The 13,497-nt window shown below is 55.8% G+C and overlaps 1 protein-coding gene and 1 pseudogene across 15 annotated transcripts in view; one reads left to right on the forward strand and one right to left on the reverse strand.

Moving 5' to 3' along the window:
* The window catches only part of ST3GAL4 (ST3 beta-galactoside alpha-2,3-sialyltransferase 4), a 34,066-nt gene that overhangs the window by 8,767 nt on the left and 11,802 nt on the right, over nt 1-13,497 (forward strand). For 2 of the 15 annotated variants that reach the window (XM_045192744.3, XM_045192745.2), the window contains exon 1: nt 849-987. The exons of 9 other annotated variants lie outside the window; for them this stretch is intronic. In XM_045192744.3, coding sequence (XP_045048679.2) covers nt 937-987 — 51 coding nt within the window. In that variant the 5' untranslated portion in view covers nt 849-936. Of the gene's footprint in view, nt 1-848; nt 988-7,994; nt 8,027-8,305; nt 8,321-13,497 lie in introns of those variants that run through there. 4 more of the 15 variants (XM_045192753.3, XM_024557241.3, XM_045192751.2 and 1 more) reach the window with 4 other exon arrangements.
* On the reverse strand, nt 7,932-9,850 carry LOC112301668 (large ribosomal subunit protein eL37 pseudogene; annotated as a pseudogene).

A 13,497-nucleotide genomic window follows, 5' to 3' on the forward strand; every position in this document is an offset into this window, starting at 1 on the left:
AAGGCCCAGGACTGCGGTGGCCCAGTCTCCCGGGCTCCCTCGGGGTCTGTGTCTTCCCTGTGCCTCAGTTTCCCTGAGCCTTTTTCTGGCACTGGGCCTCCTTGGAAAGGATTTGACGTCACTCCAAGGGTAGTACTTGTCCCCGGGTTGCAGTGAATGGACAGGACCGAGTCCTTGAGGACAAGGATGGCTCCGCAAAGGACAGGGAGGAGCTGCTGGTGAGGCCCCCAGTTCTGCTGGGCACGAGGGACAGAGAACCCACGGTTCAGGTCCTTGCTTGGCCCCTGGCCTGCTCTCATTTAGGTTTAGGGTGTCTGCTCAGGGCATTCGCTGTCCTCGGGGCACTGCCCTCTGGAGAGGTGGTGTGGGCGGACCCAAACCTGCTGGGCAAGCCCTAGACCCTGGACTCCTCAGTCCCCAGGCCCGGACCTGTCCCACCCTGCCCTCTCACCCCCTCCTGGGGTCTGGGTCTTGGGGTGATCTGAAATTGCTGAGACCACATGGCTCGAGCCCAGAAGGTCTGGGGCTGAGGCAGGCGGCTGGGCCAGGGCCTAGGAGTTTCCTGGGTTTGTGTGGGGTGGGCTGGGAAGATGGTACCTGTCACTGAGACCAGGGTTAGGTGCTGGGACAGGCTGTGAGGATGGTGAATTTGTGTTGGGAGGGTGCTGGGTGGGGGGTCCCCACAGGCTGCCTGAAGTCATCCCCCTGCCCCCCTATCACCCCCCACCACATGCTCCTCCTGTGGCTGAGGGTTTTTCTTTACCCAGCTTTGGGAGGAGATCCCCACAGGGCTGGTGTAGCCACTCCCAGCTCCTCTGGAAGCTCCAAGCTCCCTGGCTGGTAGCTCCAGGGAGCTTCAACCTAACAAACAAACTCTGCTGGAGCCTGAGCTGATGGTTGAGGAGCCTGGTGGGCAGTGCCCCGCGCCGCCATAGGATGGGGGAAGACAGCGCCCTGGCACAGGGGGCCCAGCAGCCCCCAGAAGCTGTATGTTGGGAGTAGGGGTGGGAGGCAGGAAGGAGGAGGGGCGAGCCACTTCTGCGTGCGTGAGCTTGAGTGTGTAGGGGTTGCTAGGTTCGTGCGGTTCCGTGTTTGTTTTGGGGTGTACACCTGTGTTTGAGCAAGGATCGCTGTGTTTGTGCAGAGATAGGTTTGTAGGTCTCTGGCTCCAGAGGGAGGCCTGGGTGGGCCAGAGCAGGGTTGGCGTGGGAGGGGGCTCAGTGTCTTCCCGTGCCTCCTGGTTCTGGGGTATGGATGGGGCTCCTCGTTGCCACGTAGGGGCTGGGTGAGCCCCAGGACAAAGGTGGCCCTGGATCATTTCTGATAACCTGGACATCATCCAGCTTTCCACCCAGCATTCCCTTCTGCCTGCGCCCTGGGCCCTGGGGTGCTTCCTGGAGGGGCCGCCCCTTCCCTAGCTGCCCCTCCTTTCCCTTCTCCGTCACCATTCCTGGGAGGAGAGCCCTAGATACAGCTGGCTCGGTGAAGGGCCTCACTGGTGTGAAACAAGCTCCGAAGGGCTTCTCTTCCCAGCCTCTCTCTTCCCAGGGTACAGGCTGGTGCAGGAAATGGTGCCTCGATTTCCCTTTTTTATGATTTCATTTCTCTTGTAGAGTCTCCCTGCCCTGCCCCCTCCCAGCAACGTGCACAGCCACCTCCATGTCCGGTCTGTTCTCACCCTCAGCCAGTCTTACCCAGTTATTGGGCCCCTAATAGGAATTCAGGAGTGGACCCTCCCCCGCCGATGCCCTGAAACCTCTTTGTTCTAGAATCACCATGCGGGCCATTTCGCACCACGGTACTGCCGGCTGCTCTGGTGACGGAAGGCAGGGGCTTCATCCGCAGGAATGGGGGTCCCTGTTGGCACTAGGGGCCGGGGCCAGGGGCTTCTGCATCTGAATCCCTGCTGTTCCCCAGTGCTCCTGAGAAAGCCACACCAGTAGCCACCATCCATGGGCCCAGGCTGGGATTGTACCCAACTGTGCAGGCTTCCAGGTCTGAACATGACCCTGCAGTGCCCCTGCTTGGGACTTCGAGAGTCCTGCTCTGCACAGGGGATATAACTAATGGAGGGAGTGTCCCTGGGGAACCAGGCACTGCTTGCACGCAGAAGGCACTGCTCCCAGAGCCTAGTGGGCAGCCCCCTGGGCCACAGCATAGCAGAAGAAAGCGCCCTGGCAGAGGGCACCCAGCAGCCCCAAGAAGCGGTAGGTGGAGGGTGCTGCTCAGCAGACGCGGCACACCTCTGCCCCACTCAGGGAGCTGTGCCAAGGCCCGACGGGGTGGCTGTCAGGCAGACCTGACCAAGGACCTGGGCACCATCTCTAGGAGACGCTGTATCCAGAAAGAGAAAAAACAGCCTCTCCAGGGTGCCCTCTGCCCCCTCCCCACTCCACACTCCTCCGCACTTCAGCATGCACCCCGAGACTGGCCAGGCTGTGGGATCTGCATTTAGGACAGGGCCCAGCTGGCTGCCAGTGCCCCTCCCTCCCTCCCTGGGCAGCTGCATGGGGCCAGGAGGAGAGGGGAGCACCACCATTGGCCTTTCCGCGCTGTGCTCAGTCAAATCTGCCTTCTTTCTGTTCCTCACACCCAACAAAGCCTCAGGGTCTTTGCCGTCCTCTCAGTCTGGAACCTTCTTCCCTCTCCCCACACCCCACTCCAGCATCTCTACAGGGTCGCCCTCCTCTGAGGTCTGAGACGGTGGAGAGGGCTAGCTGTCCCGGCTGCATTGTTGAGTTTTATTGGCCGCATAGTGGGCATCACCGTCACATGACAGTTCTCACGAATTTGTCTGTCTGTCCGTCCCGACCTAGGTGTACATTCTGGGAGCTCAGGCCTCTTTCCGTGTTTACTGCTGTAGCGCAGAGCCTGACAGAGTTCCCGGCACGTAGTAGGCCCACAGTCCCTGTCTTCTCTGGTTTCTGTGGGGCTGCCGGGCCTCGCTGTGTCCTGGGAGGGCTTGGGACGCCAGCCCACCTTGGGACAGGGCTGTTCTTCAAAACGAGCCCTTCTGAGCAGGAAGTAGAGGAGGAGGGAGGTCCCCCCTGTGGCTGTCCTGGACCCGCACGGGGTCCGTCACTGGGATGACCTCACTTAGTTGACCAGCTGCCCTAGACTTAGGACGTAGGTGTGCATGGGCCAAAGGTACCTGGAGTCAATCCCACAGAAACCACGCCTGCTAATGGAAAGCAGGTGTCCTTCTGACTTTAGGAGAAACGGCGCTTGGAGACAAACAGCGATGGGCTGACTGTGCCAACTTCCCCAAAGCTGTTACTGGACGCCACCGCCCCCGCCCCACCCCCATCCACATACACCCAGACTTTTGCACTGGGCTGCTTTTAACTTGGCAGAAGGAGGGAGGGTTAAACTGCGCTGCTCTTGAGGATGTTGCGCTAGCTCCCGCAGACCTTTCCTGTAAAGCAAAATCACTGCCCCCGTCTCTGGACACACCCCTGCGCCAGGGCGAAGGGTTTGATGGGCAGAGGGAGGGCTGGACGCACTCCCCACTCGCTGCCCCCACCAGGCCTGGCCGGGCACACTCAGGGTATGTAACTGTGAGCAGTGGCCCTGGCCCTGCCATTCTCTGCCTGTGGAGTGGGACATGGAGAGACACTTCTCGGTGATAAAGATCCTCGTTGGGCTGGGTAATAGCAACAGTAGTGCCCTGTTGGTATCCCCCTCGACCCAACAGAAAACCTGGGACCTGGAGGGGTGACTCGTCAGCAGTCACACAGCTAGTCAGTAGCTGATCGGGACTAGAAGTCCTGGGGTGTGAGGCTCCAAAGTTTATATTCCTCATTTTCTGTTCTTCTCTTTGTATTAAGTTTTTAGTTGAAAGTGTATCCTACTCACCAGTTTAAGAAGTTAAACATACAAAACGGTGTGTGATAGAAAAAGGCTGTCTCTTCCATCCCAGACCTCTGTCTCCAGGACTTCCCTCTGGAGAGGTAGCCACCTTAGTTTTTTCTGCATCCTTCCAAATAGTCTGTGGAAGAGCCGGTCCGTGTATGCACGTACGTCTCTCGTGGAGAGCGCATGTGGAGACACACGGAGCACTGCTCTCCGCCTGCCTTTTAAAGATCAGTAGTGGGGCTCTGCCTGCTGCAACTCCGCTGGGCTCAGTCCTGCAAAGTGAGAGGTCAGCAGTTCAATTCCTGGTCAGGGCACACGCCTGGGTTGTGGGTTTGGTCCCCGGTCAGGACGTGCGAGAGGCAACCAATCAATGTTTCTCTCCCTCTCTTTCTCCTGCCCTTCCCCTCTTTCTGAAAGTAAATAAATAAAATCTTTTTGAGAAAAGCAGTGTGCCTTGGAGAGCACGGGAGACCAGCTGGATTTGCGTCCTCTTTTCCAGAGCTGCATGGTGTCCCATCGTCTGCGCCTGTGTGCTCTAGACAGGCGTCCGCATAGAGCTTTCTCTGTTCTTTTTTTAAAGATCAACGTTGTTTTCTTCTTTTAAAAAGGTTTTATTTATTTATTTATTTTTTAGAGAGAGGGGAAGGGAGGGAAAGAAACATCGATGTTCGAGAGAAACATCAATCGGTGGTCTCTCGTTCACGTCCTGTCTGGGGACCGAAGCCACAACGCAGGCACGTGCCCTGACTGGAACGGAACGAGCCACACCCCACCCACTGGGCCACACGGGTCGGGGCTCTGCGCAGATTTTCAACTTGTGTCCGTCTTCCCCGCTGCAAATAGGGCTGCTGGAAGGATCTCGACAGAGAGATCTCTGCACACAAAAGGAAACTTTTCTGTGGAATAAATGTGGCATTCAGTGGGATTCCCCGGCTAAAGGGGATTTTGGTAGATAAGGCCAAGTCACCTCCCAAGAGGTTGGCCTGCCTGCCACTTCCCCTGGGCCTGGCGCCCCAGCTGCAGCGGCAGCCAGGATGTGGGGCTCAGTGAGATGGGCGAGAACAGTGTCCCTGCCACGAGGCAAGTCTGACGTCAGCAAGCACCTTTCCCTGTGTGCCTGTCACCGTCACCAGACATTGCCCGGTAGTGTCCCTGGCCAGCTGTCACATTTGTTTCTTTATTTCTTATTGCTTTGCACATTATAAGTTAAGGGAATTAACTCGTCTGTGACACACAGATTACAGGTATTTTTCCATTTTTTCCTTTGCCTTTTAACTGTGTTCTAAGATACCTTTTTTTTTCTTTTATAGCCTCTGAATTTTTGTCTTAAAAATAACATAACAGATCCCAGCAGTAATCAGCCACATCTAACAAGGGTGCCTGTTTCCCCTTATTACATCAGTGTTTTCTTTAAGAAATAAAATATCACAAGTACAGACCTAAAACCTTGGCCTTACAGCCGGCCCTACTCTGCGTCTTCCCAGAGTGTAATATTTACTTAAATTTGGGGGTGCCCCTATGCTGTATCATCTTCCCTTAAACACACACCGTGTGTATGCACACACACGAACACACAGACGGGGCTGCCTAGCTGCACGCACACTCAGAATTATTTTGTAGGTTTTTCACTTTTAAGTGCAGTCGTGTGCTGCTTAACAACAGGGATACGTTCTGAGAAATGCATCATTAGGCTATTTTTAAAAAATGTATTGATGTATTTTTTTAGAGAGGGAGGCATCAATTTGTTGATTCACTTGTTTACGCATTCATTGGTTGCTTGGTGTATGTGCCCGGATTGGGAATCGAACCCACAGCCTTGGTGTATCAGGGGCAATTGTGTCCTTGTGTGAACGTCAGAGAGCGCACTGAGTACACACCTGGGCTGTATGGAGTAGTCTCTTGCTCCTGGGCTGTAAACCTGTACAGCATGTTACCATAAAAAACAGCCAGAGATTAAACCCAGACTTGAGAAAAAGATGCAGTCCAAAGAGGCCGTAAACACAGGATGAATCAGGCTGCTGCTGGCCAAACACGGCATCCTGTTCTCCAGCAAAACGATATCTTTCATAAGTAGAGAGAAGGCACCGTAATGGGAGAAAGCATAGTACAGTAGAGTTGTTTGTTATCATCATCGGGCTGTGTGTCCCGTACACAATTGCGTGCGCTGCCCTTTTACACCACCGGCTGTGCGGAGGCTGGTTCACACCTGCATCGCCACAGACGCGTGAGGAACGTGTTGTGCTGCCACACTTCGTGGCTGTGACATCGCCGGGCGGCAGGGGTTTTTCAGCCCCATTATGATCTTTATGCAACGCGTGACCGCACTGGATCTATGCTTATGTATCTGTTTGCAGCTCTTTAAAAATTGCCATTGTGTTCCAGGCTTACTCAGATGGACCCGTGTAGGAGAGTTTCTTCAGTTTCAGTGGCTGTGTAAGTGCTCCGTTGTGTGACTGCACCACGGTTTACGCAGCCACCCTCCCGGACGTGGAAGGTGCACCCACAATGGGGGTCACTCCGGGCGGCCCTGCCTGTGAACTAGTGGGTTGTAAAGTGTGCGTAACCTCAGCCTTGCTAGGTGTTGTGAATCGCCCTTCCAAGCCTTGGTAGCCGTGAACTCCTACCAGCAACGTGCAAGAAAGGATACATTCAGTTTTCATCTGCATTCCCTGGGCACTAGAGAGGGTGAACACCTTTTGTGTTTTGAAGTTCCCCGGATTTCACTTGTTTAAAAATCAGTTCACAGAGATGTGTAGCAAAGAACGTTTTAGTAATTAAAGTAATCTTAAAATGACACATGTATCGCTGGTTCACGAGAAGGTGTTGAACACTGAGATGCCCTAACTGGAAACTAGGCAAGCCGAGAAGGCTATATTAAACTATTGGTGACAAGTCGGCCCCTTTAGAGCCAGGGAAGTGAGAAGATAAATTCTGTTTCGGATACAATGAAATATTGAACTTAAAATAATGCTTTGATATTAATCCATTCATCATTTCTCTGTATTTTTCTGTTTTGAGTTTATATTTTGTTTCAAAGTTTTGTTTTTCAGTTACAGCGGTCATTCAGGATTATCTCGCATTACTTCCGGGGGCCCAGCATAGTGCTGAGACAGTCCCGTACTTACAAAGTGTCCCCCACCCCGACGTTGCCCACACCCCCTGCCCCCCCCCCCACAGTTGTCCCTGCGCTGTTGACCTTACTCCCTGTGCTGCGCCCATGTCCCCGGGGCTGTTTTGTCGCTGCCAGTCTCTACTCCTCCGTCCCTCCACCTTTCCGCCCTCACCTTCAGCCTCCCACGAACATCTTAAGCGTTCACCTGCTGTTGGAGTGGAATCTGTGAATTACCTTTTTCTGTCCTTTTTTCTCTTCGGTCTTTCATTGATCGGAGGGAGTCCCGACGTACCCGCGTGTTTGTTGATTACAGGTACGCGCTGTGTCTGACTCAGCCAAGGCCGGAACGCTTAACCACTGCCTTGCTGTCCCTGCCTGTGGCCGACTGGTGTTGAGACAATGTCTCCTGCAGAGGGGGGTCTGGTCAGGGGCCAGGACACCATGTCTGCGCCAGGTGATGCTGTACCACGAGAGAGCGCAGAGGGCTTCTCCAGGGCAGCCTCCTCCCTCTCCCCAGCACGGCATGTGCCCTGCTCCTGGCCAGGGCCTGGGATCCGCGCTGGTGCAGGGCCCGGTCTGGCTGCTGGTGCCCCTCTTCCCGCTCTCCCCAGGCAGCTGTCTGTGTCCCGTGTTGCGGGCACAGTGGACCCAGCTGCCAGGAGGAGGGGTGAGTGCCAGTCTTGCCGATCAGCCACCCACACCGTGGCTGGACTTGCCCTTGTGGGTCTTCCTGTGATGCTAAGATGTCCTTCAGCCACAGTCATCAGGGAACTTTGAAAACGTGGAAGTTTACTGTTTATGGGGCCGGCAGTGACAGTGCACTTGTGGGGTTGGGGGTGGGGAGAACTAGGCCGGGGTTCTGCTTTAATTGGGGTTGAAAGTGCAGGCCTAGAGTTTCAAGGATTCACTCTTTTTTTTTTTTTTAAAGCCACAACCTTAATTGCACGATTAATCATTGAAACCTTTAAGACAAAGTGGATGCTGCAGCAGCTGCCCTCCTGGACTTGGGTGTTGCTCCTTCATGGAATCCATGCCTGAATCCGGGTATATGACTTTCAGGTGACTCATCTGCCCAGTCCCGGTGGTGGTTCGTCATTCAGCCTTGGCGCTCCAGTTGCACTTCCCCTTCTACTTGGTGGGGTGGCCGCCCTTACCGCAGGTAGACTCCGGGGGCTGCAGGCATCGGGGCCACAGTGGACGCACAGCGTGGGCATCTTGCTGCAGCGCCGGCCAACCGGTGACGTTCCCTTTGTCTTCCCGCTTCTGCTGCTGAGACCGGAGAGTGGCAGGACTCTCACTCATTATTGGTGAAACTGAAACATAAGAGCCATAATCTAAAGTGCGGCCCAAGCGGTCAGTTATTGAAACCAACCGAGACCTCTTAACACAAAGGAGCATGGAGGCGGGGGAGGTGGCCTGGCTTTTTATCTAGCCGACTGGTGGTCGTGCATATTTGAGATACCTGCCTTTGAAGTGGATGCCATTTCCAAACCTGGATTCTTTTCCTCTGCCTCCAGGAGGCCAAAGGTGCTTTGGGGGCTAGGGCTGGACCCTGGGTTTTAGCCCAGGCTGCCGCCTCTTGAGGGGCAAGTAAGGAGGAAAGGAGGCTTCCTGGGTAAGAAGAGGGGTTCTTCCAGCCAGTCCCTCTTCTGGGACCACACAGGACAGCTGACGTCAGCTCACAGTGTGGCACCTCCGCCTTGGAGCTGCTGGTGGTTGAGATGAGTCAGAGGTGATATGGACGTCCTGTGAGAAGGACGTGTCGGGCAGAACGCGTGGCATCTGCTGGCCCTGCCAGCTGCAGTGCTGAGCGCCTCGCCAGCCCCTGGCATCTTGAGTGCCCAGGCCTTCGCGACGAAGGGTGTGGGACGTCTCACCATGACGAAATGTTCCGTTCGCTCTTATTCTGCTCATTGGCTCATTCATTTATTCACTTAAATAGTTGTTGATGACCTACTGGCATTGAATTTCATGCTGTAGGTATGGTGGGCCACAGGAAGTCCCTGCTTTCTTGGGGCACACAGTCCTGTCAGCACAGGAGATGGTGTGGTTTAACTGTGACAAGGGAAATTCAACAGGGTGACGCGGTGGGACAGACCACGGCGGGGGCAGGGTGGCCACGGAGGCTCCTAGATGGGGGTCTGGGGCTCTGCTGGGCGGATGCAGGGGAAGGGGAGGCCAGAGAGTGAAGGCCGGGCTTGGCGCACACGATTCCAGACTCCCCGACATTTATACCACAGAACTCCTGCCCCGACAAGGGTTCCGATCCGAGGCTGTTGGCGCTGACCCTGCCTCGGCCCGGCCTCCGTTCTCAGATGGAGTCTGGGTGTGGATGGGGGCGGGCAGGCTAAAATGCTTCGTTTGGGAAGGGGAAGGTGTGTTTTAGGAGGTGCTGGTGAGGCCTCGGGCTGCCGGGGTCGTCTCAGTTCAGGAGCCAGTTGGTCGTGCATGGCGTAAGGTCCTCAGTCCTCCGTGCTTTCGGTCACAGAAGACTGGCTGAAAAATAGTCTGTTTGTTTTTTAAGTAACGTTGTGATTCACCCCCTATTCTTCACAGTTGTAGCTTTTGGATCTCGCTGAGGGCGTGAAAATGAAGTACTGGCAATAGTTTCCATTCGCTGAGCACGTCCTGCGTGCCTTACCCTGTCTGTCTCGTTGACCGAACTGCAGTAGGGTCCCTTTGCCTCCACTTCACAGACTGGGAGATGGGGCTTAGGGATGCCAAGTAGTTCCCCAAAGCCACACACCTGGCAGGTGGCAGAGACAGGGTGCAGACCCAGGGGTGGGTCCCCTGGGCACAGCTCTCAGCCGGAGGAGGAGAGAAGCTCCGGTGCAGTGGTCCCGTGGGACCTGCTGGCCAGCCCCGCCGTGCTGTGCCATCCATGTGGGCCCGGGCAGGTGTGGGGAGCGAGGCATCGCCGGGGGCCAGCCACTGGGCCAAAATGCCAGGGTCAGGAAGAGGCTGGGGGCGGGCCAGGTGGCAATGTCTCCTTGAACTGTGCCCCCACACCCAGAGCCCCAGTGGCCAGGGGGCGCAACATGGAGGGAAGAGGGGGTCTTCTCGGCTGATGAGCAGAGACTCAGGACCGTGCAAATAGTGGCTGGGGTCGGGATGGCCGAGACTCGTCCTCAGCATCTCAGGCCCCGAGTTGGCCTTTTGGACGTGGAGCCCAGGAAGCGCCCCAGGTGCTCCCAGCGGGAGCCTGGAGGTGACCCAGCACAGCGCTGTCCAATAGAAAGGGGGTGGGAGCCACCCAGGCAAGCCCCGCGTGCAGTTTTAAATGTAAAAGTGTTAATTTCATCACATTTGTAAAAAGTGAAATTAATTTTAATACTTTGAGAGCCGATGTAGCTGACATATTATTTCAGTGTATGACCAATGTCAACAGTTTAAAGGTGATAGTTTCCTTTTTGGTACTAATTTGAGGTCCAGCGCGTATTTTTCACTTAGAGTGCATCTGAGCGTGGACCAGCCACAGGGCCAGCACTCCACAGCCTCACGTGGCACGGGCCACCGCATGGGGCCACCACGTGGGACCAGGCAGGGCCGGGACGGGGCGGGGGGCCGGCCACACTGTCGGTGAGCCGGGTTCAAGCCCCAACTGCAGCAGGGCCTTTAGCTTTCAGTCCAAACTCCTCAGGTCCTGGGTGGGCGGTCGGAGGAGGGTAGCCTGCAGGAGCCCCCGACTAGGAACCTGGGGCGGGCCCACAGCCACACCACATTTTCCCTTTACTTATCCCGGACATGGGCCTGGATAATGGACTCTCTGCCCGGCCACACCACTTTAGCTTCCGCGCCCAGAGAATGGAATTCAAAGCGCCTGCCCCTCCCTGGCCCACACCAGAAGTATGATTTTCAAGTGGCTCCCTGTGGTGCCTTGTGACTAGCAGTTGATAAGGTGGACAATACCACATTTCCACGCGTTTCTGTGCCTGAGGCTGCGGTGCTGGGCTGTTTGGGGCCTGTCCTGCCCCCTTCCCTTTGGATATGGGTGTCTGGAGAGGTGCCCCCTCTGCTCACTGGTGGGCCTTGGGGCAGCTGGTCCATTACTCTGCCCTTTGCTGCCTGGAATGCGCCTGGGGCCGAGGCAGCCTCGCTCCCTCCGGGCACGCTGTGAGCGGTGACCTCGCCATGCTGTTCGGTGAGGCGCACAGAGCAGTCCGCAGGCCGTGGCCGTCGGGGCTGAAGCCGGTGCCTACCTGTTGCCGCCTCTCCCCCTCTTGCTCCAGGAGGTGTACGGATGTGTTCCACAGAGCTGTGTGGAGAGCCCCCTGTGTGCCAGGCACTGTCCTAGAGACAGGGCAGCAGACAGGAGACGTCTCTGCAAACAGGAGGGGGGCCCGAAGTATGGGGTCTACGCCAAACTTTTGGTGGGAGATGGGGTGAGTAAGGAGCTGAATGTCCAGGGGAAGCGTTTTGGACCCAGCAGATGGCCCCGAGGGAGGGGGATGCCTCGCCCCATGAAGAAAGGGCGGGCCAGGGCGAGCTGGGAAGTAGGGATGCGGGTGCTGCTGGTGGGTCACGCGCATCCTCATAGGTCAGAGGCGAGGCTGTGGGCTTTCCTGGTGACGAGGAGCCCACGGAGGGTTTTCGAGCAGAGGAGAATAGAGATGACAGGCCCCTTCTCCAGGATGGGGGAACCGCATCCATGAGGCATTGATTAAAGTGGACTGGGACCCCCAGGAGAGCTTCCACGGCCTCCCCTAGCAGCTGTGTTCATTCCATTAAGTTCACAGCCCAGCGGGAGTCCCCTCTGGAATGCCAGCAGCAGACACCAGGCCTAGAGGACCTGCCCTGGGTTAGCTGACAGTGCGACGGGCTGGACACGTGGCCCTGGCTTCCCGAGGGGAAATGGGGGTGTGTCCACAGGTGTCTTGGCGGTTCTGCTGTCTGCTCAAAGTAGCAGCCACATGAGTTCTGGGCCCAGGAGACCTGGCTTGCCCGCGGAGGGATTTTAGGCCCGCTCTGGGGCTGGGACGTGGCTGCGTGAAAGTGAGCGTGGTTACAGCCAGCCCTCCTGGAGGTCTGGTGTCCAGATGGAGGGCAAAAGTCATTCTGCCAGTACAGCTGGATGTGCTGAGAACGAGCTGGAGAGCCTCCAGCGCAGCCCCAGGCTGGGGGGCAGCAGGCGGATGCTCCAGGGATCGTGGAGTCCAGGAAGCGATTCCCCGGGCAGGATGGGGTGAGAGGCAGCAGGGTGGGGGGTTCGGGGTGCCAGCTGGGTGCTGAGCCTGAGTTCCAACCCCCTTCCCCCAAGCTGCACGACCCTGGGCAAGTTGCTGACTCTCTTGGCACCTCGGTTCTCTCTGGGCACAGGGAGGTAATAGTAGTGTTTAACTCACAGCGTTGAGGTCATACTTGGACAGCCCTTGAAAGTGTCTCGCAGAGGAGTTCTCAGCGTTTGGTAATTTTTGGAGATGTTTTGTCTGTCACAGCTGGGGAGTTGGGGGTGGGGGTTCCTACTAGCATCCAGGGGGTCGAGGTCAGCATTCTGTGGTGCACAGGACGGCCCTCACAACAGTGCTGGCGAGACCCGCCCCTGGTGTCCCACCGAGTAAGTGCACAATACATTTCAGTTGTGAGGAAGGGATGCAATACATTTTAACCTCATTGTATTACTTTTATGTCAAACATTTATAATACATCTGCTACATTTAGATACTGTTATTCTTTATGTCTGGAGACTTCATGAAGAAGTCCCTGACCACAGAGGTCACAGTGTCGTGGACAGGATAAAAAAATACGTAATAATCTAATATAAAGTAATATTATGTGGTAAAGCATCTTCTCTACCCCGGGTATTCCGATAGACTCTCAGCATAAACAAGCCTCCAAGTTCAGAGGTCAGAAGGCAGTGGGCAAGGCATGCAAAGCAGTGATTCTATAATATGAAATTAGATTACCTGTAAGGGCTAAAATCGAGATATAAACAATATTTTGTGGGAAGAGAAACATCAGTTGCTTAGAAATGTCAGAGAAGACTTCCTGGGCGAGGTGTCGTTGAGCCAGTGCCGCGGAAGGGGTAGGATTGACTGGCAGCCAGGGTGACGGGGGCAGAGACCGGCAGGGGAAGGAAGAGGCGGCTCTTGTCCTGTGGGGTCGGAGGTGCCCCTGCAGGGCTGTGGGCAGACTTGAAAGGGGGCCCATTGCCTCTGAGGAGTTTTGGATTTTCGTTTAAGGAACAGGGAGTGATTGAAGCGGGAGGGCGGCTCAATCCAAATTGTTTCTTAGGAAGACACCGTGTTGGCCATCCCAGGGGAGGGGCTTGAGTGAGGAACGGCTCACAGTAAGAGACTGATTAGGAAGCAGGGGAATTAGGGTGAGTTGTAGACTCAGTCTCTGGCTTGGGAGGAGGAGCAGGGGGTGCTGCCTTCTGAATATTTCGGAGGCTCTAGACTAACTGGCCTTAACCCTGGGAGTTTTATAAAGCTCTGCATTCCCTGTACCTCCCACAATGCCAAGCCTTGGAGGGAGTTCAGCAAACATTTGCTGGAATTAGGAAATGGGGCAAATCGATACTTAGTAACTGT

Source organism: Desmodus rotundus, chromosome 7 (assembly GCF_022682495.2).
Source record: "Desmodus rotundus isolate HL8 chromosome 7, HLdesRot8A.1, whole genome shotgun sequence".
NCBI lineage: Eukaryota > Metazoa > Chordata > Mammalia > Chiroptera > Phyllostomidae > Desmodus > Desmodus rotundus.